The 27,426-nt window shown below is 37.1% G+C and overlaps 3 protein-coding genes across 5 annotated transcripts in view; all 3 read left to right on the top strand.

Moving 5' to 3' along the window:
- LOC101892888 (protein aurora borealis) lies at nt 1-4,225 on the top strand. Of its 2 annotated transcripts, XM_011297332.3 has the most exons (3): nt 1-515; nt 595-2,261; nt 2,393-4,225. In XM_011297332.3, the coding sequence occupies exons 1-2, from the start codon at nt 193-195 to the stop codon at nt 2,249-2,251; spliced, it is 1,980 nt and encodes a 659-aa protein (XP_011295634.2). In that variant the 5' UTR covers nt 1-192; the 3' UTR covers nt 2,252-2,261; nt 2,393-4,225. The 2 variants fall into 2 exon arrangements, with proteins under 2 accessions (XP_011295634.2, XP_058985232.1); XM_059129249.1 differs by having other exon boundaries at nt 595-4,225.
- Nucleotides 4,226-7,633: 3,408 nt separating this feature from the next.
- The window catches only part of LOC101890867 (protein phosphatase 1 regulatory subunit 16A), a 315,099-nt gene continuing 295,306 nt past the window's right edge, over nt 7,634-27,426 (top strand). For both annotated transcript variants that reach the window (XM_005176219.4, XM_011297335.3), the window contains exon 1: nt 7,634-8,314. The gene's annotated coding sequence lies outside the window, so the exon portion shown is untranslated. The remainder of the gene's footprint in view (nt 8,315-27,426) is intronic.
- Nucleotides 16,990-20,054, top strand: LOC131805638 (zinc finger BED domain-containing protein 4-like). Its single transcript, XM_059129050.1, has 4 exons — nt 16,990-17,751; nt 17,806-19,312; nt 19,370-19,519; nt 19,588-20,054. Exons 1-4 carry the CDS (start codon nt 17,438-17,440, stop codon nt 19,780-19,782), a joined length of 2,166 nt encoding a protein of 721 aa, XP_058985033.1. The 5' UTR covers nt 16,990-17,437; the 3' UTR covers nt 19,783-20,054.

Here is a 27,426-nt window from a genome sequence, read left to right as displayed (position 1 = left end):
TTTGTCCCAAAACCTTTGAATAAACAACAAATTTGAAATTGAAAGGGCGCAAATTGTTTGGTGGCCCAAAACAACCGTCGTCGACGAGATTTCTAACATCCTGCCAGTCAGCAATCAAACATCTGCTCCCTTGAAGCTAAAAATAAATCACATCCCAACGAAGGAAGAAGGTGCAGACACTTAAAGACAAGGATGGAAGGCAATGATCATGAGACACCACAAAAACTTAAAGGTCATCGATTTATGATGCACTATCCACCGACGGCGTCCGATGAGTGCAACAAAGTGACGCCCAAAAATAAACAATTCAGGAAGTCAATAAATCCTAGGACACCACAAGGATTAAGCTATTCGCTGGGCAATTGCAACACCATGATGTCGTCGAATAGCAGTAATGGTTTGCATTCCATATCAATGGCTGTGATACAGACGCCGCCGGCAAAGAGACACCAAAAAATAAAAAATCCCTTTGAAGCGGCGTGGGCCGAACGGCTGCATATGCCATTGATAGCAAGGTAAGTAGAATTGTTTTGTTTTTTCACAAATTTAAAGAGAATTGATTTATGCGGCGTTTGGTTTCTGCTTTTTTTGTAGTCCATCGTTATTTCAACGCCCAGACACCCCGCAAATGAGTTCTACACAGTGTGAATGGACAATAGAAGAAGTGTCAAGTTTAATGCCAGCAAATGTAGAGCCTCATGAGACTCAGTTCAACGATTCACCTGATCCTGAGTTGGAGGCCAAAGCCCAAATGGCAATTAGTTCCTATTTTAAAGATAATCAAATTGTGCCAAGTCCGGTAGATTGTCCATTGCGTAGCCAACGTATTGTTTTGCATGACGTTAGTGGTAATACACCTATATCCAAACCAGGCCGTAGAATACGTGATTGTGCATCACAAACTGAATTGACATTGCCGCCCATATTGCCAGCAGCTCTGGAAGAGGCCTTAAAGCCATACTTCCAACCCCATTTGGCAGGAGCCAATATAGAACTGAAAAAGTCCCGTTATGCCCAACGTTCATTAAGTTCCAGCATAGACGCCAAGGACACCTCATTGAGGCGTAAGCTATTCGATATTCACAATGTTCTAATATGGGAAAATGAACAACAATTGATGGCAAAAAATAACACATCTTCGGCGGCAGCAAGCAGTGGTGGCCAATCAAATTCTAGTCCCCACTCTTTGCAATCCCTGCAACATACTGCTATAGTGGGCAAATTATCCGATTCTCTCGACAAGAGCTCCTTTGGCTCACTCTCACCCATATCGGCCTCAGATGATCTATCACCTTCGCTGCCAGATAAGGGTAGTGCCACAAAACGTAAATCACGTTTCAATAACTTCCGTTCAGAAATTGAGGAGCTAGAACAGTTATCACCCATACATCCACCGGTCAGAAGGAAACCCATTGAGAAATTGTATCGTTCACAGAATATGGGAAATCAAAGCAATGACATGACAAACAATACCAGTCAAGATACAGACAATGGAAAGTTTACTCCAGAAAGATCATCTTCGCCCTTGGCCTCAATGATAACGAATAACATTGGAGAGTTTTCGTCGGATAGTTTTAATATAAAAGTTAGTCGTTTAAGAGTCAATTCATCGAAGTGTTCAAACAAATCGAATAAAGAAAGACTGACTAGAGTGACGGGCTCTAAAAATTCGAGTAACATCCTGCAGGAGGTGGATGTTTTTATGAGTCATGAGGATACGTGCGAGGAGTTACTTGAATATACTGGCATTGATGTGGAAGATATGCAAATATCTCAGGTTTCGGCCCATAGTTCTACATGTAGTTCTTCACAATCGGATACACCGAGAGGTAAAAGACGTTCGGCAAGTCGTAAAAATTTGTCACAATCTTTTTCGGCGAATTGGTTAAACGACGAAGGAGACGAAAATGAGGACCCTAAAAGAGATGAGCAGAAATTAAATCGTATTTGCCAAGATTTAAAAAAGAAGAACCTAAATCCTGCAGCATTGCAACCAACAAGTTCCTCATCCTTTGGTGGTGTGGTACATCACACACCTATAAATAGTTCACCCAAAAAATCATTGACATTTTATCGCACCGACAGTGGTTTTAATGAAATGTCACAAAATTCCTCAGAATCACAAGATGGTCCAGGCTTGTCACAACAGCAGACTTCAATGGCGCTAGCTGCGACGGACGGAGAACCAATGATGGTGCATTGCTGTTCAACACCTTCTACGAAACAGGATAAGTTTGAACTTATGATTTGATAAAACAGTGGTATTCAAATTTTTTCTTGCCTGCTTTGCTATAATAATTAAGTTTAGTTAATTTTTCCATTTTATATAAACATTTTTAAATTAACGCTCTATATGTAGGTTTAAAATAATGATTATATTTGCAATTTTCAGATGTTATTCGATGAATTTAAATTAAAAATTGCACAGTCTTTAAAACGTTATAGGTGTCGATTGATCATCCTTCTATCCGAATTGGCGATGGAGACCGATTTTTTGTTGCAGCAACAAGAAAACATTTATTAAGCTTAAACTAGTGTTGGTAGATGGTAAAGCATATCAATGCAGTTGGAAAATTTAAATTATAAATGTCGTTATTCAATCAAATTCATCTGAAACTTAGGTATGTGAAAGGAGAACATTATTTGCAATATTTAAACAAAGGCCTTATGCTTAAATTGTAGTTAATTTTAGGAGAAGATTAAACAAATTACCCACCCACCTACTTTTATGGAGATTTATTAAATAGTTACTATTGAAGACTCGAAATATGTTTACAAGTTTCACAAATAATTGTATAAAAGATTTTGTTTTTAACCAACAAGATATCAAGCTATTCATATATTTGTATGTATTTTATAAATCTTATATTTATTCAAGTATCCTTCACAAATACATTTGAACATTTAGACAAATCTAACAAAATAAGGTCAGTCAATTGTCTTGAGATATAAATTCGCCGATTCTACTGTCATTTTTTTGTAGCATGCAAAAAAACAGCAATCTTTCAAATCCTAGGAAACTTATCAAAAAAATGTCTTAGTCCCAGCTTACATTGAATTGATTTGAAAAAATTTAAAGTTTATATGTAATAAAAGTAGACAAATGGTTTCTATTTCCATGATCTGGCCGAATTTGAACAATTCAGAACATAAATTCAAACATAAATAAAAAAATTCACTTATATTTTGTTGAAGGATATATTACATGGTCGGCTAGTGGCTGATTTTTTTTCTTATTATTTCCTTTTTATAAAATTCTAGTCTAGCTTATTCAACCTAAAAAAAAGACTTTTTGTAACATCATGGCCAATACGTAATTTAATAGAAAACACATTAAATATAGCACTTTTTTAATTTTCTCATTTAAGTTTTTATTGTAAAACAGAGACTAGAACATCTGCTTCATTAGAGGCAAAACTACTTGTTTATAATTTATGAAAATTTATTTTTTTAAAGTTTACATTAAATATTTGTTGAAATACAATGTGACTATTTTATTTTTTATTAATTGTTTAGGGCTAGATTACAAGCGATGTTAGAGTCATATGTAAAGTGAAATTTTCCACAATTACCTGCATAATTTTTATAGCATACTCCCCACAACTTTTCATTTAAAAACTCGTAAAAGTATGTAAAAAATTACCATAAATATGCTACAAAATAAATAAAGTGCAAGTGTTTTAATATTATGCAGTTTATGTATCATAACGTTGCTTTTAAGATTAAAAATGTTGGGAATTTCTTAATGTATGTTATTGAAATGTCACTTTACGCATGTGTAATCTAGCCGTTAGAGCCTGTTTCTGGTTGTCTATACCATAGTAAATGCGAAGGGAAAGCACCATTTCAAATGTCTAATATAATATTTAATTTAACTCGAAAAATACAAACATTTCAAAAAATATTTGGAACGGTATTTTACTTTCGTATTCAACATACAGAAACAGGTCTTTTTTATATTTTCCTTGTCCTTTTTTTATTTTGTTTTTGTGAGTTATTCGTTGTGTTAATGTATATTAAATTGAATATTAATTTTTATATGGAAAATTCGAAATAATGGTTCAAATATGGTAAATATTACATTAAACGAACCAAAATCATATCAACAATTTTAAAAGAAAAGCCGACCAGTTGCTGCATTAATCCATAGGAGAGATAATTTAAAGATTTTCTACATACATACATTTTTAATTACGAAAATAAATAAAAATTATGTTCAACAATATAGATTTTGTATTTTATTTATGCAAAAAATATATTAACAATGTATTTTTAAGACTGGTAATCAATGGTATACCAATTTTATAATCTACTTCAAATTGGGTAAACGTACTCAAATATTATGAAATGAGGAATAAATCAATCCATTTAATATACTGCCAGAAACATTGTTGCGAGATTTTCGGCATTAAACTAAAAAAACGAAAAAGTGTCATTATTGTTGACTACATGAAAATGGTTGTTCTATTCCAGAACTGTCAAAATGTAAAACGTTTTACTACGATAGCCGATATTTCCTTTATGATATCGAATAAAGTTATAAAACTAGTAGATTCTTCAAGGTTCTGGCGCGGAACAGGTGATGCATACATCGAAATATAATTAATTCTAGTCAATGTACGAAAAGTTAGACTCTATAGCAAAGTGTGGGTGGGATATGATAGTTTATATATAAAAAGAGTCAAAAACAAGTAAAAAGACCGGCCGGGCGAACTTTCAATACCCTCCACCATTAGGTAAAGAAAGCATTTTTATACAGAAGTATCTGGGTTCAAACGTGTTTCACTTTAAACAACAAACATCAGCACAATCGGTAGGAGAATGTGGCCATACCAAAACGAGAGCCTATATAGAGAACTTTATACTACAAATATTTTTTAATAATTTCACGGGTAAATGAGGCTAGAATTATCAAGCTACCGAATATCGGTCTATATATCAAATAGAACCCATTATGAAGCACAAAAAACAAATTTCACACAAATCTATTAGAAAATGTGGCTTAAATTGTCAAAAAACCGAATCGTTATATGTGCGCTATAGGAAAACGTGGACCTATATATTCCGCCATCGAAATTAAAACTAGAACCCACCACGAACTACAAACACCAATTTTTAGACAAATCTGTGGAAAACTGTGGCTAAAACCATACAAAATACCGAATATCGGGAGGTACCCTTATATGGGGGCTATACGAAAACGTGGACCTATATATACAGTGTCTTGCCACCGCAGCTGAAACTACAAATACCAATTTTTAGACGAATCCGTGGAAAAATACGGCTAAAACCATCAAATACCGAATATCGGAAGGTACTATTTTATAGGGACTATACGAAAAGTGGACCTATTTATACAATTTTTTCTAAAAATATCAATTTTTATACAAATTCGTACAAAACACCAAATATCGGAAGCTACCGTTATAAGGGGACTATCCCAAAACGTGGACCGATATATCTCATTTTCAATACCAACCATCCTAGACACAATACAAATACTGTGTCAAATTTTAAACTCTACGTCAAACAATGTGGCCTGTATCGTGATTTCAACAGACTGACATCGTTAAATCGACTTAGAATTTTATGCTGATAAAGACGAATATCTTAGAGGTGACGAATATTTAGATGTGTTAAAACGGAATGACAAATTTATTATATTCTCCTTCCTTTCGGCTGAAACTAGAATCTTGAACTAGGTAGGAGGCTTTCAGCAAGCGTATGAAAGGTACTAAATGGTAGTAAATTTGGTATTGGGTGAAGGGATAGAGCTGAAATCACGAAATTTAATATTGAGGTCTATTGGTACCTCCTGATATTCGGTATTTTGATGATTTTAGCGACATTATTTACGGGAATTGTCTCAGATTTGGTACTTGAAGTACGCAATAGATACTACAGCATAAAACAGAACATGGACCATGTAGGTCAACGTCTTCGTATAACCCCCATATAACGGTACCACCCGATATTCTGTAATTTGATGATTTTAGCGACATTATTTACCGGAATTCTTTTAATTTCGTATTTGAAGTTCGTAATGGATACTACATCCTAAGACAGAAACTGAGCCATGTAGGTCCACGTCTTCGTATAGCCCCCATATAACGGTACCCCCCTCCCCGATATTCGGTATTTGATGATTTTAGCTACATTATTTACCGGATTTGTTTCAAAATTGGTTTTTAAAGTTCGTAATAGATGCTACGGCTTAACACAGAAAATGGACCATGTAGGTCCACGTCTTCGTATAGCCCCCATATGACGGTACCTCCTGATATTCGGTAATTTGATGATTTTAGCGACATTATTTACCTGAATTGTTTCAAATTAGTATTTAAAGTTCATCAAAATACCGAATATCGGGAGATACCGTTATATGGGGCTATACGAAAACGAGGAGCGATATGACCCATTTACGAACTTAACCTGCCTACTGGCAAAATGCAAATGTGTGCCAAATGTTCGCCTTTTATCACGATTCGTTCGAAAGATAGTTAAATCGTCTTAGAATTTTACGCTGATACAGAATATATACATTGTATGGTCTATCATGAATATATAATATCGAGGAGTTACAAGCGGAATAAGAATGCTAATATACCCTCCAATGGTAAAGGGTAAAAAAAGTCTAAAGATAAGAATACATAAAACGTTTTTTTGGCTGATGGGTCGGATTTTGACGCATCGGATAGAGCTAGTCGAAAGAGTTTTATGTATTTTCACCTTAACACAAACTCTTGGAACGAATCTAAAATTTTAGGGTGGACTTTGCTTTGACATAGTAGTGGGCACTTGATAGAACTAAGTCAACCTCCACGAAGTAGCCAGCCGATGGCTTAAGTCACTCAAAAAAAGCGTTTTATGTATTCTCACTTTAAGTGTGCCTGACTTCTGCATTAGGGCTATTAACCAGTTTTGCCCTGTAAAGTTTAAGCAGTTTGGATCATCTTTTAGAAATAAAATCAAGTCATTCCATTAATTTTTAGCGCTATTTAACTTATTTTAAAAAATGAGGAAAAATATCATATAAAAGAAAACCACTTCTTGCATATAATTTTGAATGAAAGCGGGCATAGCCTCAGGGCCGTATTTCTGTAGTTGAACGAAGTTGTTGCACCTCCTTATTGTTTATTGGGATTTATTTGATAGAATGGCAATTGAAATCTACTAGGTTTACAAAATCCGGTAATCTCATACTATTAATCCTTTTATAATTCAAAAGCTGAAAGACCCGACCTATACTTTTACTTCACCTAAACAACGGATTGTTATCAGATGAATGACAATGACATGTTATGAGATGTTATCAGATGAATAATTCTAAAAAATGCTCAACATATGATGACTTTAAATTCTTAATTATATCATGACCATATTCTTTTATAATTTTATTTTTTCGAAATTGTTGTCTTTCAGTATTTTTGAAACCGAAATTATTAAATCCATTGACTGAAAGCAGCATCATTTTTTCTTCTCATTTCTTCTTTACAGGCATTAAAAGCGACGCCGTTATTTTATGAAACGCTGCGCCAATGATGTTTTCAGTAGAAGAACAAATGTAACGGCGCTGACCGGCAACGGCTGCGGCTCTATTGTGTGGTGCAGGTGTTGTGTTTTTGTCCATCGTGCTAACTAGCCAACCAACAACGTTTAACGTTCGCTCGCTTTAGTTAGTGTCGTGTGTGTTTAGATTAGTGTGTGTTCGTATCACTCGTTCTTCGTTCGTTCCATTCACGTTTTTTTGAAAGTTGTTTATTGGGTTTTTGTGTTGTAAAACAAAGCGGGTTGTGTATTTGTTGTTACTGAAGTTGTTAACAAAAAATCGAAAAAGAAGAATAATAAGCAATATCAATAAAAATAATATTAAAATATACGGCAAAATAAAATTTGAAAATAATTATAAATTATTATTGTCCATATTGTAATATAAAAAAATAACAAACGAATGTCATTGTTTTGTTGTAATTAAGTTCAAAATAAGATAAGGCCTTAATAATCGAAAAAGAATTGGCCAAAAAGAAAGCCAAATAAAAAAAGAGAAAGAGTGAGAGAGAGAAAAAAGAGAAGAAAAAGCCTAAAAATTGTGTTATTTTGTGAGTGATCTAAAATTTATGGATCGTATTGCCTGCTGGCCGGTTTCCCCCCGCAATTCTTCTTGTTGTTGTTGTTCCCCAGCAAATAAAGTGTGTGTATATTGTTGTTATTGTTTGGTTGGGGCATCACCAATGCATTTCGCATTTCTCGTTAACCAAAATAAATTGTAAAAAGACAACAACAGCAGCAGCTTCGAAATAAAAAAAAGAAAAAGGTGTGCAAAAAATGTTTATTTTCGTATCTGTATAACACGAAATTTGAAATTTCAATTGTGTGAAAGGAAACTTTTTTTTGAAGTAGGTACCTACCTACCATCACAACGTCGTCCAACACACAATCCAGTAATAAATTATTTCTTAAATTTAATTCAATTAAGAAAAAGAAACATAACAACAACAACGAAATACAAAATTGTCTTAAATCAGCCAAGTTTGTTCAATGTTTGTTGGAGTCTGAAAATCAGCCAAGCATGAATTAAAACCGAAAAAAGAGTTGCTTTGCAGTTTAACTTCTTTGTGGTATTTTGTTAATCTTGTCTGCAAAAGGAGTGAATAAGAAGAGAAAAAAAAGAAGTAATACTAGTAAGAAAACCAAATATAATAATAACAAAAAAGCTATACCCAGTCGCAACGGGCGAAAGTTTATTTTCGTCTATGATTAACTAACTGTGTGTGCGTGTGTGTAGGTAGATTGTAGTTTGAAATGATCATTTTTTTTTTGTTATTCTTATTGCACTAAACATGCACAATGGGATAATTTTACATCATGGTGTTTGAATTTTAAACATTTTTGCTTATTGAAGATCGCACGTAAGGTATAAATGTTAATAATCATTTAAACATTTATCCCAGAAAAGAAATAACGATGGGGAGTTGAAGATTCAAATACAACGGCTTGAATAAAAAGCCTTATAAGTTCTTGATCAATTCGCCCAAATTTGGGCGCTAATCGGCACGAACTAAAATATATCGATACCATTTTTTGTCGTTATAATATGACTTCAAAGTTTACTTGACCATCAATTTTTATTAATTGGGCGCCAGAAAAAGTACGATGATCAGCTGATGCTCTAAACGAAATTTCTAGAATCAAAAACCTTATTATCCTTGGCCACTTACAGCAAATTGAGTTGCTGACTGAAACGAACTACTACTTCAATGGCTTTCTTTGCATTGGAAAAATATTAAAATGTATTTTTTTCTTATTTGGGCGCCAACTTGGTAGTGTATCCGCAAATTGAGTTGCTAATCGGCACGAACTAAAATATATCGATAAAATTTTTGTCGTTATAATATGACTTCAGAGTTTATTTGGTCATCTATGCATTAATTCATTTTTATTATTTGGGCGCCAGACAAAGGACGATTATCAGCTGGCGGTCTAAATAAAATTCCTAAAATAAAAAGCCTTATTATCCTTGACGACTAACAGGATATCGAGGTGCTGACCGAAACGAACTATTTGTTTTTGCCAAAATATTAAAAATGCTATTTTTTGGCCAATTCGGCAGTGTAACCGCGTATGGAAGTTCTAATTGGCAGGAACTTAACTATATCGATACATTGAAAGTTTTTGTCGTTATAATATGACTTCAAAGTTTACTTTGAATATATGGTCATCAATGCATTATTATTTAGGCGCCAGAAACGTACGACGATCAGCTGATGTTCTAAATAAAATTCCTAGAATAAAAAGCCTTATAATCCTTGGCCACTAAGAGCAAATCGAGTTGCTGACCGACTATTGTTTCAATTGATTTTTGGAAAAATATTAAAAATATATTATTTTCTTATTTGGGCGCCAATTCGTCAGAGTGACAGCACATCGAGGTGCTAATAGCACGATAACTCTCGAAGGGAGTATCCGATTTGATCCAAACTTGGATATTTTTATCAAACTTAGAACGAGTCCGGACATGGGTAAAATCGGTGCACCTCTTCTGGTGCCACTCCCACAAAAGGCCGAAATTCTCATAGAACATGCAAAATTTTCATACTTTGCAAATAAAATATTGCAAATATTTGTATCAGTGAAAGAACATATGTGGAAATGGACAATATCGGCCCACTTCAACAAGAACCTCGCCACAAAGGGTCAACATTTTTAATACTCAACCCTTTTATAATACGTGGAAGAAGCTTGCGATTGTCTTCAAATTACGCATATCACAAATTTTTTTTTAGCCTAAGGTCTGTTGTGAAGATAGAATATATCGGTCCACCTCTTCTGGTACCTCCTCCACAAAGGGTCAGAATTTTGAATATCCATAAAGCTCATAAAACGCGAAATTGGGTTAGGTTAAAGGATGCGTCGTTGTTCTAACAACCACTCCACTCGGTGATCTGCTGGTCCATTGTGTTCATCCTATCTGAAAGAGAATTAAAAGAGAAAAAATAAAAGGAAAAAAAAATAGAGAAGAAAGATAGAGTTAGAAGGCAGGTATAAGAAAATTATCATAGCATAGCTACGCCGCAAATAAGCGTGTTGTCTTTAGCCATTTCAATCTTCGGGCTAATTGAAGCATAGCTGCTGGTTCACATTCAGAGAAGGAGGACAAGTCGGGCAGAATTTGCTTACCCAGTAGTCTTTGTCGGACTCCAAAGAGAGTTGGACAGAGGCAGAGTAAGTGTTCTACCTTCTCATTTTCCTTCTCGTCCTCCAATTTGAATTCATGGCCCTTGTGTTACATTGTCCAGTAGTTAAACCCAGATATCGCCAATGAGACGAGCGACATTGATCTTCTCTCTGAGATTACTGGTCATATTTTTTTTGAGACATTACATCCCCTTCCAGTTAGCCAGTTCTGATTGAATCTCCCAAGGTAGTGCTTGTGCAATACTTGGAAGAAGTGGCATAATGGAGGCTTCGCTGAGCTGCCGATCTGATTGAATCTCCCAAGGTAGCGCTTGTGCAATACTTGGAAGAAGTGGCATAAAGGAGGCTTCGCTGCCGATCTCCAAATCTACTGATTCAGATCCGCGTCTGGCCAATTCATCTGCTGATTCATTCGTTGTTTGCCAACGAGTTAAATCTTTCCAGAGCATTTCTGCATTCCAGAACAGCCATCGATTTGATTGTAAAAGAATTGAGAGACTTCAAGGCCGCCTGACTATCGACGCATATAGTCACCGGTCTATTCAACTCATTGATTCTTTTTTTCAGCAGTTCCATGGCTTTCCTGATAGCAAAGATGTCTGCCTGGATCTCCGGATCTTAAGGGATCTCCGGATATTCAAATATTCACAGAAGACCATCGGTATAGACCGCTATGCCGTTAAAAGGTAGTGTGTTCCGAGTCCAGGTGTCCCTGTTTGGCATATGGATGCCAGTGATTCGAAACTTTACCTAGGTGTTATGAAATAACTGGTTATAGCCCGACCTCTTTGGACTTTATCAATGCTTTTTTGAAGGTAGTTTTACCTAGAGATTGCTACCATACTATCCCTCCATAAGTTAGAATTTGTCGAAATTAACATCCGATTCCATTCATGTCAAAATTTCCATCAACACAAGATCTGTTATAATGATGATAGATACCAGACCATTCCTTCTGGTACTTCACCCACAAAGTGTTAAAATTTTGAATAAACAAATCGATTATAAAATCCGAAATAAACATCCGGTTCATATTTCATACATACCGTTATTTCTACTAACACAAGTTCTTCTGTGAAGATGGGATATATCGGTTCTTTTCTTCGGATATCTCCCCCACAAAGGATCAAAATTTTGAATATCCATGGAGCTCATAAAACTCGAAATTAACATCCGATTCCATTCAGACTTGGCACATCTCAATATTTCCATCAACACAAGATCCCAACGCCCAAAGAAAGCGAAATAAGCATCAAAGTCTCTTCAAATTTCACATATACAAACGTTTTTGCTAACACAAGATCTGTTGTAAAGATGATATATATCTATGAACCCCTTCTGGCACCTCTCCACAAAGGGTCACAATTTTCAATACTTCCATCTGCCATAACTTGCGAAACAAGTCAGCGATCCTTTACAACTTGCCATATCTAAATATTTCTCTCAACCAGAAACCTGATGAATATGGAATTTATGATTTCGGATAAAATTGGATATTTTTAAAATAGTTTTTTTTTTTTTTTTGAAGTAAATCCTTAAGAATTAAAACGTCAGAATACAAAGCTGAAAAAAAAAACTTCAAACAAAACGTCAGGACTTGCAACTACCTTGCAATATTTATACAATGAGCACAGAGTTACATTTTCTTCCTACTTCCTTCAACGATTTTTATAAAATTTTTATTTATTTGTATTAGAATTATGCCCACATGAATTTAACTGTCGGCCATTTACTTTGCCTGTTTCGCAATGTCATTTCCTACCCATTGTGCAGCATTGCTTTTGATCTCAGTTGTCTGTTCTTTCTTTTTTTTTCTCACTTTGCCTGTGAATAGTTCGGTCCGGTTTACCTATTGAAACATGTTCTACGGTGGTTGTACAAACAAATGGGCAAATGCCGCCAGCATTTTGTCATTACGATAAAAATATGTACTCCATTCACCGGTCGACCACTTTTACACACATTCTTCCGAAATCATTGTGCCACTTCAATAACCGCACACAACATACCCTCGCTCCATATGATCTCGCTGCAACATCAAACCAACCACTTCTGACTGGAAAAACTCTCTCTCCGAACAACAACAAAACATTCGAAATCTGGGGGAGAACATTACCTAAACACTTTCCAACAAAAACCAAATGAAAATAATAATTACCTATTTGAAATGTTTGTTTGCCTTGCTTATTTTCACGAACGGAGGAAAGGAGGCAGAAGAACATACAACAACATATCATTACATTGCAACAAACATTAGCAGAGGAGGAATGAACAAAAATTCTTATTTGATCATTTTGGAAAAAGGCCATTTGGAATATTTTTCTTGTTTACGACTTCTGTTGTTTGTTGGTGGAATTTTTTTTACCTGATCACCCCCAAAAATACCGGCGACAAAGGTAAACTCGAAATTTGTGTATTTTGTTTACTTTTTAATTTTCGGTTTCTGTGCCCTGTTTGTTTAGGCATTTTGTTGTTGGGAAAGAGAGAAAATGTGAGAACTACTTACTCAAAGAACTCTTTTGGCCGGTATTTTGCTGTGCGAGACGAAGTGCACATTCAGTTGTAAATAAATTGAATTCAAGTGCAGTATGGGTATGATCTTTTTTTGAACTGGGACTTATTTGAACTTTGTCTTTTTAAATAAAATTCTTGCTGTGTCAAATATTCAGTTCAAGGTTAAAAGTTAACGATATGACAGGGGTTATGCTTGATGGAATTTGGGAAATTCGAAACACCCAGCAAACACTTTCGTTATCAAATGTTGAAGTTTGATTTTATCATAGCTTGTTTTAACCATTCTGGAGAAAAAAGCAAACATATGGTCTGTTCCATCACTGCAATGAATTTAAAAATGCTTTCTACGATAACCAATTTCCCCTTCATGATATCCAAAAAATTGTAGTAGATTCTTGCAGGTTACAGAACAGAACAATAAGTTTTTGTGACAGTTTTGTTTGGTTACTTTTCCTGCAGGATTTGCCCAGTAGCTACTTCCTGACAGAGTACGGTAGGGTTTTTTGTTCTGTGAAAACTTTTAAAAGTTGACAGCGGGAAACCCTGTCAAAACTTGAAAGCAATCAGCTGATAAGCGAAAACAAAGTCGTCTTTAAAAGATAAGAAACACTCAAAAATAAACTAGTAAAAAGCTCCTAAGTTCGTCTGGGCCGAACTTTTAATATCCTCCACAATTTGGAAGGAACTGGAAATAAAAAAAAACGACGAGGGCTATACGAAGATAAGAACCTGCATACAGAATGTTTTTACCCATTAGGACCATCAAATACAAAATTTAAAAAAAAATACTTTGACGTTGAAAGTCGCTTATATCATCAAAATTTCGAAAATCAGAGGTACCGTTTAATGGAGGCTATATGAAGACCTGGACCTGCATAGACAATTTTATGTCATATGTTGAGGTATCCATTACAAACTTCAAATGCGAAATGTTAACCAATTCCGGTGGGTAATTTCGTTAAAATCATCAAAATTCTGAAAAAAAAACGGAGGTACTGTTTTGTGCAGGCTATACGAAGACGTGGACCCGCATAGACAGTTTTCTGTCATAGGTTGAGTTATCCATTACGAACTTCAAATGCGAAATGTGAGACAATTTCGGGTTATTAATGTCGCTAAAATCATCAAAATACCAAATATAGGAAGGTATCGTTATATGGGGGCTATCAGAAAACGTGGACCTGTATATGCGATTTTTTTCAGAGGCTGTAGTACCAATTACGAACTTAAGATACAGAATTTGAAGCAATTCAGCTAAAAAAATATCTCTAAAATCACTAAAATACCGAAGATTGGAGGGGGTTTACCGTTGTATGGTGGCTATATGAAAACGTGGACTGACATTGCCCATTTTCGAGCTTAACCTGCCCACTGGCAAGAAGGAATTCTGGTTAAAAAAAACTCCCTTCTGGTCGCCTATAAAGACTCACAGCCAGATTTTAAAAAACTCCCAGGCGACTCGTCTCTGGAGACACCCTCCACAGCTCGTCTATAAAGAATCTCTCCACAGCTCGTCTATGGAGATTCCCCCACCAGCTCCTCTATAGAGACTCCCTCCATACATAGCATACAGACACTCCCTCACCTGCTCGTTTATAAAGACTCCCCCAACAGCTGTCTCCACAGTTCGTCTATAGGAATACCCTCCACAGTTCATCTATAGGGACTCCCTCCACAGTTCGTCTATAAAGACTCCCTTCACCAGCTCGTCTTTAAAGACTACCTTCACCAGCTCGTCTTTGAAGACTACCATCACCAGCTCGTCTTTAAAGACTCCCTTCACCAGCTCGTCTTTAAAGACTCCCTTCACCAGCTCGTCTTTGAAGACTCCCTCCACAGCTCGTCTATAAAGACTCCCTCCACAGCTCGTATATAAAGACTCCCTCCATCAGCTCGTCTATAGAGACTCCCTCCACCAGCATGTCTGTAGATACTCGCCACCAGCTCGTCTATTGATACTCCCCCACCAGCTCGTCTATGGAGACTCCCTTCCACCTCGTCTATAGAGGCTGCCCACACAGATCGTTTTTAAATTATAAATGCTATTTTCGTCTTTAAGATACTCCCTTCACAAAAAGTCTACAGAGACTCGGCCATCAGCTCGTCTATAGAGACTCCCCCACCAGTTCGTCTATAAGGACATCCTCCATCAGCTCGTCTATAAGGATTGCCTGCACTAGCTTGTGTTGGGATACTCCCCCACCAGTTCGTCTATGGAGACCCCCACCAGCTCGTCTATGGAGACTTCCCCACCAGCTCACCTATGGAGACTCCTTCCACCTCGCCTATAGAAACTGCTTACACAGATCGTCTTTAAATTATAAATGATTTTCGTCTTTAAGATACTCCCTCCACAGATGGTCTACAGAGACTCCCCCACCAGCTCGTCTATAGAGACCCCCACCGGTTCGTCAATGGAGACTCCCTCCCGCTCGTCTGTTAAGACTCCCTTCCGGTCGTTTCTGAAGACTTCCTCCCGCTCGTCTGTAATAACGCCCACCTGCTCGTCTGTAATAACGCCCACCTGCAATATTTAAACTTATTGAAGCAGTCACTGAACTTTCAAGTATCTTTACGACCATTCTCCATTTACCAACTTTCCAAACACGGTTTGACGTACATACCTTTATAACCCGAAAAGTAAACTAAATTATTTTTAATGAATCAAATTACTTCCATTGCCTTGCTATCTCTAAAAATATCAGAATACCGTTGAACTGAACTTCATTTTCCCATTTCGAGTCGAAAAACCAAACCAAACGAAACAAAATATACATTTCATGATCCGCAAATGATAACGCCGTGTGTCAGAGAGAAAACAAAATTATAAATGATTTCGTTTCGTTCATTTGTTAGTCTGGCTGTCTGTCTGTCCATCCATTCACTAGCTCGTTCGCCCGTCCGTCCGTCCGTCCATGCGTTGTTCTCCATATCAGACAGACCTTGATGGGCCACACAATCTTATCAAATGAACTGAAAACCAAATCAAAACAATAAAATAAATAAAAAAAAATACAACAAACGAAGTTCTATACACACGTATTGTGCGAATGGAAAATGGGGTTTTCTCTTCTATTGTCAATTAAAATGTTGAGGAAAATGGGGGAATTACAAAGTTAGCCAAGTGGCACTTCAGGAGATGCATAGCTTTTTTTTCGATTTAAACTGCTATTTAATATCGTATTTTAGTTTTCTTTGTTACTTTAGATGGAACCACTTCCAAAAATCTTTGGGGCGTCGAAAATAGTGTAGCGCTTCCCTTAAATGGGGTCTTGAGGACCAAACAATTTGTTGTGATTGAGTACGCATTTAAAATAGTCTCATGGAAATCCGGCCGATGAAAATATTGTGAGAAATTGGGAAATGCGACAATGAGCCAAACTAAATACTCAACAGATATTCAGATAAGGCATGAACTGGTTGTCGCGGTCATAAGGCTTAAGGCGACGGACGATTGTATAAATAAAGACAAAGTGGTGACATACCACCAAAAATTTACGGGTAACAACGCGTGAGTCAACGGAAAATATTGTATTGAGCCCGGATACCTGAAACAATTTCAGCTTCATTATATGAAACATAAATTCTTACCAGAGACCCGTGGATTCCTATCACAAATGCCCACCGGAAACAGTTGTTACACAAATGGCTCGATGCTAGGGGGGAGGGCGAAACTGGGACTTTTTATACCCACAGCCATATGGCTACAGAGGGTATATATCAATTGAAACGAGCAAAACGTGCCTCATCGAAATAACTGTTTTAGACCCTAGGTCAGAGCACGAAGCCGATCGGCTCGCAGTCGGCGTGCAGCCGCCGCCGACTTTTTTTAAGTGATCTGAGCCGCCGCTGATGTATGCGGCTCTCATCGGCTCAAATTTTTAGCCGACTGAGTCGGCTAAGCCGTTGAAAAATATAAATTTATACAGCAAATTTGTATAAATATGTCTTTTAATCTTATCGATAAATTAACATATTATAATGCTCATTATTGGACGATAATTTACATTGTGCGCTCGTCTTCGAGAGGCTAAAACGTGTAGGCTATTTATATTAATTATACCCTACACCACATAGTGGTAAGGGTATTATGACTTTGTAGATTTGTTTTTTTTATCACAAAACCTTTGGCAACCTTTTGTAACTTACGAATTTTTTATGGAGTGGCAACCATATTTTTTGCCAAAGATTCGTTGTGTTTTTGCTTGTTCAAAGAAAAGAATGCAAAATGTGCCAAAGGAATATTAAAAATTATTTTTCCGCTAACCGAAAGGGTCAAACAGTTTTGACTAAATCAGAATCCGATTCTGACGAATCTGTTGATACTGAAATCAATATTTCTCCATATGCAGATGTATCTCGATATGAAGATCCTTTTAAAAAGAAAAATGAATTTAAAAATTTGGCAAAGGTTGTTGTAAATGAAGGTGGTATATCAATGTGTTGGAAATATTTTGGTGATCTCTATTTTAAAAAGAGGCATATTCTTCAAAAATATAAATTTTGCAAATTGTGTTTGGATGAAAAGACCAATTTAAAAAGGTAAGAATTTCTAATTTTTTCCATTCGCATGTGTGTAAATGTTTATGATTTTAGTTTTGGAAAATCAACATCAACCACAAATTATATGAACCATCTACGAGCTGTACATAACTTGGACGTGAAATCTTTAAATAACCTGAAAAGTTCAACAATGACACAAAATGCATTGAAATCCTCAACAAGTTGTAACAACAAACAACAAAATGCTCGCCGGGTCGCCGAAATGTGCTGTTGGGATTTGCAACCGTTTAAAATTGTTGAAAGGCCAGGATTTAAGAAATTGGTATCTTTCTTAAACCCAAAGGCTATATTCCCCACAGATAGGACAATAGCTACGACGGCTTTAAACGATGTTTATAACATATATTTGGACCACGTAAAAACAAGCCTTAAAGAGTCGCCCAAAAATGTTACACTTGTATTGGATATGTGGTCAGATAAACATAAGCACTTGTCTTACATAAACATAAAAGTGCATTTCTGCCAAAATTTTCAAATGCAAATTGTAACGCTCAAGACAGAGATCTTTCCACGACCTCACACTGGACTAGCAGTTGTAGAAAAAATTGAAGAAGCTTTATGTGAATTTAATCTGTTGGAAAAAAACATATGTGCTGTTACTGATGGTGGAAGCAACATCGTTTCAGCTTTAAAAATTAAAAATATACCAAGATATGGTTGTATGGCTCATGTTTTACACAGATTTTTGATGGAAGATATACTAAACAACAAGTCATTTGAAAATATTAATAACATAATATCAAAATTAAAAAAAAATTATGGCAGCTTAATGTATAGCTATGAAGAAATATCAAATATTCAAAATATGGAGGAACAAAACGATTTAGAAAAAATATTTACAGAGGTTGAAATAATTTTGGAGAGTTTGGATAGTTGCGAACAATTTCCACATGGAGATGACTATTTTACTGAACAATATGAAGCAACTTTAAACGTCAAGCACCACACCTCTTTGAAAAATTCCGTTGCAACACGTTGGAACTCTCTGCTTGCAATGATTCAAAGCTATACGAATAATATATCCACTATAAATGTAGCATTAGTTAAAGCTAAAAAGGAACTGTTAGTGATTGGGACAATGGAAAAGCAAATTATAACGGAATTTGGCACGTTTTTAAAATTTTTTGAGGACGCCACAAAACACCTTCAAGGCCAAGATTATCCGACGATATCTTCGTGTATTTATTTTCAGGAATCCATTATGTCCTCATTGAAGAAAGAAGAAGAAAAAGCGTCTTTTGAATTAACAATCAATTTATGCAATTTCGCTGTGCAAAACTTCACGAAGCGATTCAAAGTATATAGAATGTATGTTGTAGCTGCGCTTATGGACCCATGCCAAAAAAACTGGCCTGTTTTAGATAAATATATACTACAGATACCCAAACAATCGCCAAACTCCTTGGAACTTGTGCATGATGTTCTGTCCCCAATTTCCAAGGAGAACTTGATTATGGAAGAAATTGAAAAATTAAAGGAAATCGATGACACATTATTAAATGAGCCATCAACGAGCACTGAACCAAATGCAAAAAAACAGGTATTATGTTTTAATAAATGTAAAGGTAAACTTAACTGACGTATATTTTACTTGCAGAAAATATCAGCTAGTCGTCAAAGAATGTTGGAATTTATGGGACCATCGCCTTCTAATGTACAAAATAACGTAGAGTTAGAAATAAGAAAATATTTGGAAATGAAAGTCGAGGCGGTTGAGCCTCTAGATTGGTGGCGACAGAACAAACAAGTACGTTAAAGATTCACATCTTAAACTTGTTTTAAGCAGGTTACGTTTTGACCATTTACTTTTTATAGATCTTTCCAAATGTTGCTACTGTAGCAAATATGTGCTTTGGAATTCCAGCCACATCAGCATCTTCAGAGCAAGCATTTTCATATGCCGGGAATTGTGTAAATGCAAAGAGAAGCAGCCTGCATCCGGCAACAGTAAAGAAACAATTGTTTGTTCACGATAACAAGGCAGTCGTCGAACCATTTTTATCAAATTAAAGTATTTTTATTAATTTTTAATGAGCAACAAATGTGCATATAAACTTATATTTTCATTTTTATTTTAAATTAAATGAATTGACAGTTATTAAAACAACCGAAATTATTTGTTCACGTTAAAGTCGTCGTCTGTAGCCGACTTTTAGCCGCCGCCGGCCGTATATTGCTTTAGCCGCCGCCGCCGATTTTCTTTCGGCTGCAGTCGACTTTTAGCCGCCGCCGACTTTTTTATGCTTAGCCGCCGCCGCCGAGAATTTCACATCGGCTTCGCCCTCTGCCCTAGGTCTCTTTGCACAAAATCCGTTTCAGGACATTTGGAGTCGAGTATCCGATTTGATCCAAACTTGGTACATGGTAATATTATCGTCAAACTTTGCAAATCCGAATGTTTGATTTAGTGATAGGTCAGGTGCGAAGATGGACAATATCGGCTCACTTCATCAAGGTCCTCCCCCACAATGGGACAAAATTCAGAATAATAATAACTCTTATAAAATGTGACATAAAAGTCGGATTATCTTCAAATTTGACATATTCTTAGGTTTTTATTAACTCACGCTTTGGTGTGAAGGTGGGACATATCAGTCTACTCCTTCTGACACCTCCCCCACAAAAGGGGGTTAACATTTGTAGTAACAATGAAGCTTATAATACCTGAAACGAGCATCGGATTATTTTTAAACTCGACACATCCCAATATTTCTATCAGTACCAAACCAGGTGTGAAAATGGAATATGCCGGGTCACTCCTTCCGGTACCTCCCCCACAAGGGATCAAGATTTTGAATAATTATATTTCACATAAAATGCTATATAAGCATCAGATTGTCTTCAAATTTTACATATCCCAATATTTTTACTAGCTCAAGATCTGGTGTGAAAATTATAGATATCGACCTAATTCTTCTGGTACCTCTTCCACAAAGCTTCAAAATTTTTATACCATCCACCATACATAGTATGGAGGGTATATGAAGTTTATCATTCGGTTTGTAACTCATCGAGATAATAATTTTAGACCATTCAAAGTATATATATTCTGGATCAGCGTAGTATTCTAAGACGATTTAGCCCCTACCGTCTGTTGTAATCACGCAAGAATCAAAACGAATTAAGATAAAGAAATAGGAAGCTAAAATTTTGCACAGATCAGTCTGCAGGCTGGTTGCGTTCGAAGATGGGCTATATCGGTCTACGATATCGTTAAGCCCCCATATAACGGCACCTCCCTATATTCGGTATTTTGATGATTAAAGCTACATTTTTCAATGGAATTGTCTGAAAATCCATACAAGAAATTCTTTCTAAGCACTTTACCTCCTAGAAGAGAGTTGTCTATATAGGTCCACGATATCGTATAGCCCCATACAACGGTACCCCCGCTATTAGGTATTTTGATGATTTTAGGGACTTTAATCACTGGAGTTGTTTTTAATTTCGTATTTACAGTTCGCAATGGGTCAATGACAAACAATTGCGTACGCAGGCACAAGTCTTCGTATAGCCCCCATACAGGGTGAGATAAAAAACTGCAACAAAGCCAAACCCCATAATTTATATATATATTTTTCCAGACCATTGTGCGCTGGAAATGAAGCGAGGAAACTCATTTTGTAACCAGTGGCGCGTGCTAAGTGCGATGGTGCTGAGTCCTATTGGAATGTCCAAGGTCTGCGGCCAAAATGTTTGCGTGCCCAAGGCTTAAGACATTTATTCTGATGCCACGGTCGATCAATACGAGCGGAGAGCGACCATCGGCTGTTATGGCGGCCCAAACCATCACCATGGCCGGCGCTTTAGTTCTGGTGACCAACCGAAGGTGCACATTTTCAGCTGACCTCTTTGGAAAGTAACACGATCATTTTGTTTGTTTACAAACTGCTGAACAGCGAATGTTTTTTCATCGGAGAAAATCAAATTCGGCAGTTCACCACTTTCGGCCAAGCGAAGCAACACTTTAACTCTTTTGAGTCTATTTTCTTTCTGTTGCGGTGTAAATTCTTGCACTTTTTGGAATTTCAATGGCTTTACCCCGAGCTCATTTTTCAATATTTGCCGAATGGGATATTGCGATATGTTCAGCTCTCGAGCCATTTTTCGGCCATTGCGACGCGGATTTCGATTAGGTCGCTTCTTTACTTTTCGAACCATTTCTGCTGATGTTGCTGTTTTCTTCCGTCCACTTCCTTGACGTCGGGCTGCGCTACCAGTATCACGCTTGTAAACAATATAATGAACTATCCTGGAATAATTTTAACAGCTGTCGGACTAGTGGCTTAGTTTTTTCATCTCATCCTAAAGTGCGCATTATATGGGTACGAGGTCATGTGGGGATTAGAGGTAATGAAATAGCAAACTCTCTCGTCAAAACAGGCAGCCAATTAGCAACAGTGAACTTGGACAATCCAAAATGCTCACATATCCCTATTGAACACTGAAGACGTTGAAAAAAATCACAAAAATCTTATGGGTAGACTTCAATGAGGTTGAAATTAAGAACCTTTTATTACAAGGTAAGAAAGGGATTAGTGGGGGAAATTCATCCTTACAGGCCACCTGGATCGGTCTACAGGCTCCTTTATACAAGATAGGATGTACAGATAACAGCATATGCATGACATGCCTGAAAGATGATGAAACATTGGAGGATTTTCTCTGTCTATGCCAAGCGTTTGCAAATATCAGATCTTAATTCTTAGGGAACGACTCCATACCAGACTTCAATCAGATCATAGTAAATGAAATAAAACAGTTAAGGATTTTTGTTACGGCAACTGAATTCCTGATGTAAGAAACTGTAACTGTACTACTGAACAGACCTATACTGACTTAGGTTATGTCCACCAGGACATGCTGCGATTTTTCTGCCCCTTTTTTCCACCTAACCCAAAATACTCATGAACTTATGTCTGCGGCAGATTCCCAAGGTAGAAATAGAGTTCAGTGAAATGCATTTAGGTCGAAAATTTCACATCTCAGCAATTTCTTCTGATGCCATCTTAATTCGTATGTATTTTGTAGCCATGTCAAAAGCCTTTATGTTCTGTTAATAGCATCAAAAAAGTCCTTCACACTTGTTCTTGCCATGCCTTGCCTTTGCTGGGACCCATAAATATTTATTGGGTTCAATTGCCTAAAAATATCCATGGCAGACAGAAAAACGTAGTTTAACCACGCAAAATATAATGCGAGCAATTCAATGAACCCATTCAATCCTTCATGCGAGCATTTACTATTTATTGACAAGGGCTTGTAGCAAATCTGGACATGTCAATAACCAGATATCGTCCTGCTGATTTCATCAAATATTTGTTTAACTAGACTTTAAGAATATTGACAACATGATTGTTATTATTTTTTTTTTGGTGTTGCTGGACTCCTCATTCGTGCCTATTTATAGTTAATATATCAAAAAAACACGCCTTCTCTAATCTTTCCGGACAGACAGGCCGACAGCCAGTCAGCCAAACCTCATCATCATTATCGTTTTTTGCTGTTGTTGTCGTCGTCATCGTCGTCAGTCATGTTATGTTCCAGCTATGAGTTCATATTTAGATTTGAAGTCTCATTTAATTTTATTTTATAGATCTTTTGTTTTTATTTTCTGTTTTTTTTTCTTAACTGGAAACCAGTTTTTAGTGAATTTGTTGTTGTTGCTAGTGTTTCTGTCTGGTTTGTTTTTATTCACTACTAAAAAAGGTAATAATAACAAACCGCATAAAAACATTGACTCGCCTCGTACACTGACATTGGGCCAGCCAATGTTATTGTTGCTGTTGTTGGTGTGCTCATTCTCAGGAGTTGATAGAATTTACCACAAGTGGTGGAAAGACTACTGCGGCCAAGTACTTCTTGTAACAGCTGTAGGTTGTTTATTGTATTGTGCGGCGTCGACCATTGTCTGCCAACCAACTTCCTGAGAATGGGTACTCGTTGCATGCAACACACGAGAAGGTTGCTAACTTTTCCACTTAACAAACGGGAGGGGAACGACTTAACGCCTTTGTAAATTATTAGTTGGAGGCAATTTGTCAGAGGGCCTGGAAATTGAGGGCCATAATAATGGGGGGATACTGTGGTATCGCTCAAATGGGCGAGTATGCCATGCTAATTTTCGTTTGGGATTAAAATTCGTTCAAAAACGAGCAGATTACACTCTTGCTGGGCAGTCTTTTAGTTTTTGTCATACCTTTTTTGTGTTGTACAAAACGAGCAGAACTCTATTTTCGGTTTCGCTCGAATGCTGGCGAGTATGCCATGGTCATTTTAGAGTGCCAGAAAAATTCGTTCAAAAAAGAGCAGATTCTATTCTTGCTGAGCACTCTTTAAATTTTCGTTGCATTTCTTGTCAAGTTGATATGAAACAACTGCAACCAACTTCGGACTGCTGTCATTTCTAAGCCACTCGTCCGACAGCTGTTAAAATTATTCCAGTGACAGCTCATTATACTGTTCACAAGCGTACAAAAACATTTTGGTGAGAATTTTCCAGAAAAAAAGTTATTCGTGATGGAATTCAAGCGTGATAGTATGATTTCTTTATATTTGGCTGGAAAACCACAAGTGGCTATCGTTAGAGCACTCCAGCATTTAAATGTGAATGAATCTTTTGTGTCTCGTACCATCGCTCGTTACCGTGATACTGGTAGCGTAGCCCGACGCCAAGGAAGTGGACGGAAGAAAACAGTAACATCAGCAGAAAAGGTTCGAAAAGTAAAGAAGGGACTTGATCAAAATCCCTGTCGCAGTGGCCGAAAAATGGCTCGTGAGCTGAACATATCGCAATATTCCATTCGGCAAATATTGAAAAATGAGTTCGTGGTAAAGCCATTGAAATTCCAAAAAGTGCAAGAACTCACACCGCAACAGAAAGAAAATAGACCCAAAAGAGCTAAAGAGTTGCTTCGTTTGATCAAAAGTGGTTAACTGCCGAATTTGGTTTTTTTCCGATGAGAAAAAATTCGTTGTCCAGCAGTTTGTAAACAAACCAAATGATCGTGTTTACTTGCCAAAGAGGTCAGCTGAAAATGTGTTTCTTCAGTTGGCCACCAGAACTCAAGCGCCGGCCATGGGGATGGTGTGGGCCGCTATAACAGCCGATGGTCGCTCTTCGCTCCGCAGAATAAATGCCGAATATTATCGCGAAAATATTCTGGGGGTGTATTAAAGCCTTGGACACGCAAACATTTTGGCCGCAGACCTTGGACATTCCAACAGGACTCAGCACCATCGCACTCAGCACGCGCCAACCAGGAATGGTTACAAGATGAGGTTCCTCGCTTCATTTCCAGCGCACAATGGCCACCAAAATCTCCGGATACCAATCCGTTGGACTATTGTGTCTGGAGTATTTTGGAAAGCAAAGTTGACACTAAAAAACACCAAAGTGTCGATCACCTCAAGCAAGCGCTTTGCCGGGAATGGGCCAAAATACCGCAGAGCAACATTCGGGCAACGTGTGACGGTTTCATTGGCCGTTTGAAAGCCATAATTCGTGCCAAAGGTGACCAATTCGAACAAATCTAAACTTATTCTAGAATTTGGTCGACTTTTATATGGCCTCTTCGGATTAGAAAGAGCCTTACCAGTCGAAAATTTTTCGTATAAACGCTTAATGGTGTTCTTAGAAGGCGCACTTCTCACATTTTTTAATGTTTTAAAAGCACGTTGAGTTTTCACAATTGACTTCTTCTGTTGAATGTAAATTTCAACTATTTCAGAGCGCTCGCGTGTATTGGTTCATGGTAAAAATCTGCTTGGACTGACGCTTCAAACGCGGTATGTCATTAAGCGATGTGACATCTCTGTCAAAAGTTATGGCGTTGCCAGATGGGTCCGTCGAATATGGGCAACCCTGTATTTTGCGTACATCATAGTTTACCAGTAGGCAGGTTAAGTTCGTGAATGGGCCATGTCGGTCAACGTTTTCGTATAGCCTTCATATAACGGTACCTCCCGATATTCGGTATTTTCATGATTTTAGCCACATTATATACCGGAATTATTTAAAATTTCGTATTTGAAGTTCGTAATGGACACTACAGTCTATGACAAAAATTTTTGTATGCAGGTCCAAGTCTTCGTATAGCCCCCATTTAACGGTACCTCCCGATGTTCGGTGTTTTGATGATTTTAGCAATATTATTCACCGGCATCGTTTCAAATTTCGTACTGGAAGATACCAATGGGTACTACTGCCTATGCCAAAAAAATAGTCGTATGCAGCTCCACATCTTCGTATAGCCTCCATATGACAGTACCTCCCGATACTCCGTATTTTCATGATTTTTGCGATATTATTCACCGTAATTGTAACAAATTTCGTATTTGAAGTTCGTAATGGACACTCAGCCTATGACAAAAATTTTCGTATGCAGGTCCACGTCTTTGAATAGTCCCCATATAACGGTAGCTCCCGATATTCGTTGTGTTGATGATTTTAGTAACATTATTCACCGGCATCGTTTCAAATTTCGTACTGGAAGAAACCAATGGGTGCTACAGCCTATGGCAAAAAATTTCGTATGCAGGTCCACGTCTTCGTATAGTCCCCATATAACCGTTTTCATGTGAGTGGTAGGTTTCGGATTTTTTTGAATTTCCTTCGAAATGGTGGAGGGTATTAGAAGTTCGGCCCGACCGAACTTAACGGCTTTTTTTTTTTTGTTTTATTTCACCCTGTATGCCCTCGACCCTTAAAAGATGGACATATATTAACTTTCCGTTTGTAACATCCATAAATATTCGTCTTAGACCCTATAAGGTATATATATTCATGATTCTAAGTCGATTTAACGATGTCCTTCCAAATTTGTGCCTAGGATGGTTGGAATTGAGCACGGTCCACTTTAATATATTAGGTGAAGATTTTAGAATTGTCAGCAAATGTCTTAATTGACAGGAGCATTTGGAAAACAATTTTATAAACTGGAAAAGCTTTCTCACTGTGCGGAAAATTTCCGGAATGGATCAGTAAGAAGTTTAAATTAGATATGGCACTTAGAATATTTCGAAAAATGCCATGCCACTCAAGGTTTTATTGTGTTTTCATATTTCCTTAATTCTCATTAGGCCCCATTCCCGTGAGCCTTCTTCAAATGTTCTTTGGCTCATGCTGGGTGGCTAATCGGCTGCTCACGCAAACTCTTTTTCTCACATTCTCTCATAAATAATGGTGTTGCGCATGCGTGCAGATCTCCGAGAATTGAAGTGTGAAATTGTGGTATATGCATGTGCGTGAGTGAGTGAGTGTGCGTGCGTGTGTGTGCTTTAGGCCATTAGACCTTTTTTACAGTAACATGCAACAAATATAACTAGTCTGCCACTCCATACACACAATAACAATAACGACAACTGCACTTATTGTGGAGCATGCCACATTGAGTGGTGGCCGTTTGTCGATTGTGTGCTGTTTCCTTTTCCACTTATGTCTGTTTGGCGGGGCTATTAACATCAACATATATTCCTAGTTACCGATCCCTAACAACAACATGTGTGCTGGTTTGCTACACATTTCAACATTTAGTTGGAAAAACGCGGTAAGAAGCTAGTTGTGTGGCGGAGGAGGGCAAAACACGTTTTCCATCCAAGTGGGTACTTCTTGTGAAAAATGTGCGTTGGCCGCCGACACTTTTCTGGCCCTCT

This window comes from Musca domestica, unplaced genomic scaffold, assembly GCF_030504385.1.
Source record: "Musca domestica strain aabys unplaced genomic scaffold, Musca_domestica.polishedcontigs.V.1.1 6, whole genome shotgun sequence".
In the NCBI taxonomy this organism is placed as follows: Eukaryota; Metazoa; Arthropoda; class Insecta; order Diptera; family Muscidae; genus Musca; species Musca domestica.
This window is presented reverse-complemented; position numbering and strand designations above follow the sequence as displayed.

What these genes read in the sequence shown, in the direction of transcription:
- LOC101892888 (XM_011297332.3), top strand. Translation starts at nt 193, where the DNA reads ATGGAAGGCAATGATCATGAGACACCACAAAAACTTAAAGGTCATCGA. An exon ending in CATATGCCATTGATAGCAAG is followed by an intron (nt 516 to 594) that starts GTAAGTAGAATT and finishes CTTTTTTTGTAG; the next exon opens with TCCATCGTTATTTCAACGCC.
- LOC131805638 (XM_059129050.1), top strand. Translation starts at nt 17,438, where the DNA reads ATGTGCCAAAGGAATATTAAAAATTATTTTTCCGCTAACCGAAAGGGT. An exon ending in AACCAAATGCAAAAAAACAG is followed by an intron (nt 19,313 to 19,369) that starts GTATTATGTTTT and finishes TTTTACTTGCAG; the next exon opens with AAAATATCAGCTAGTCGTCA. An exon ending in GGTGGCGACAGAACAAACAA is followed by an intron (nt 19,520 to 19,587) that starts GTACGTTAAAGA and finishes TACTTTTTATAG; the next exon opens with ATCTTTCCAAATGTTGCTAC.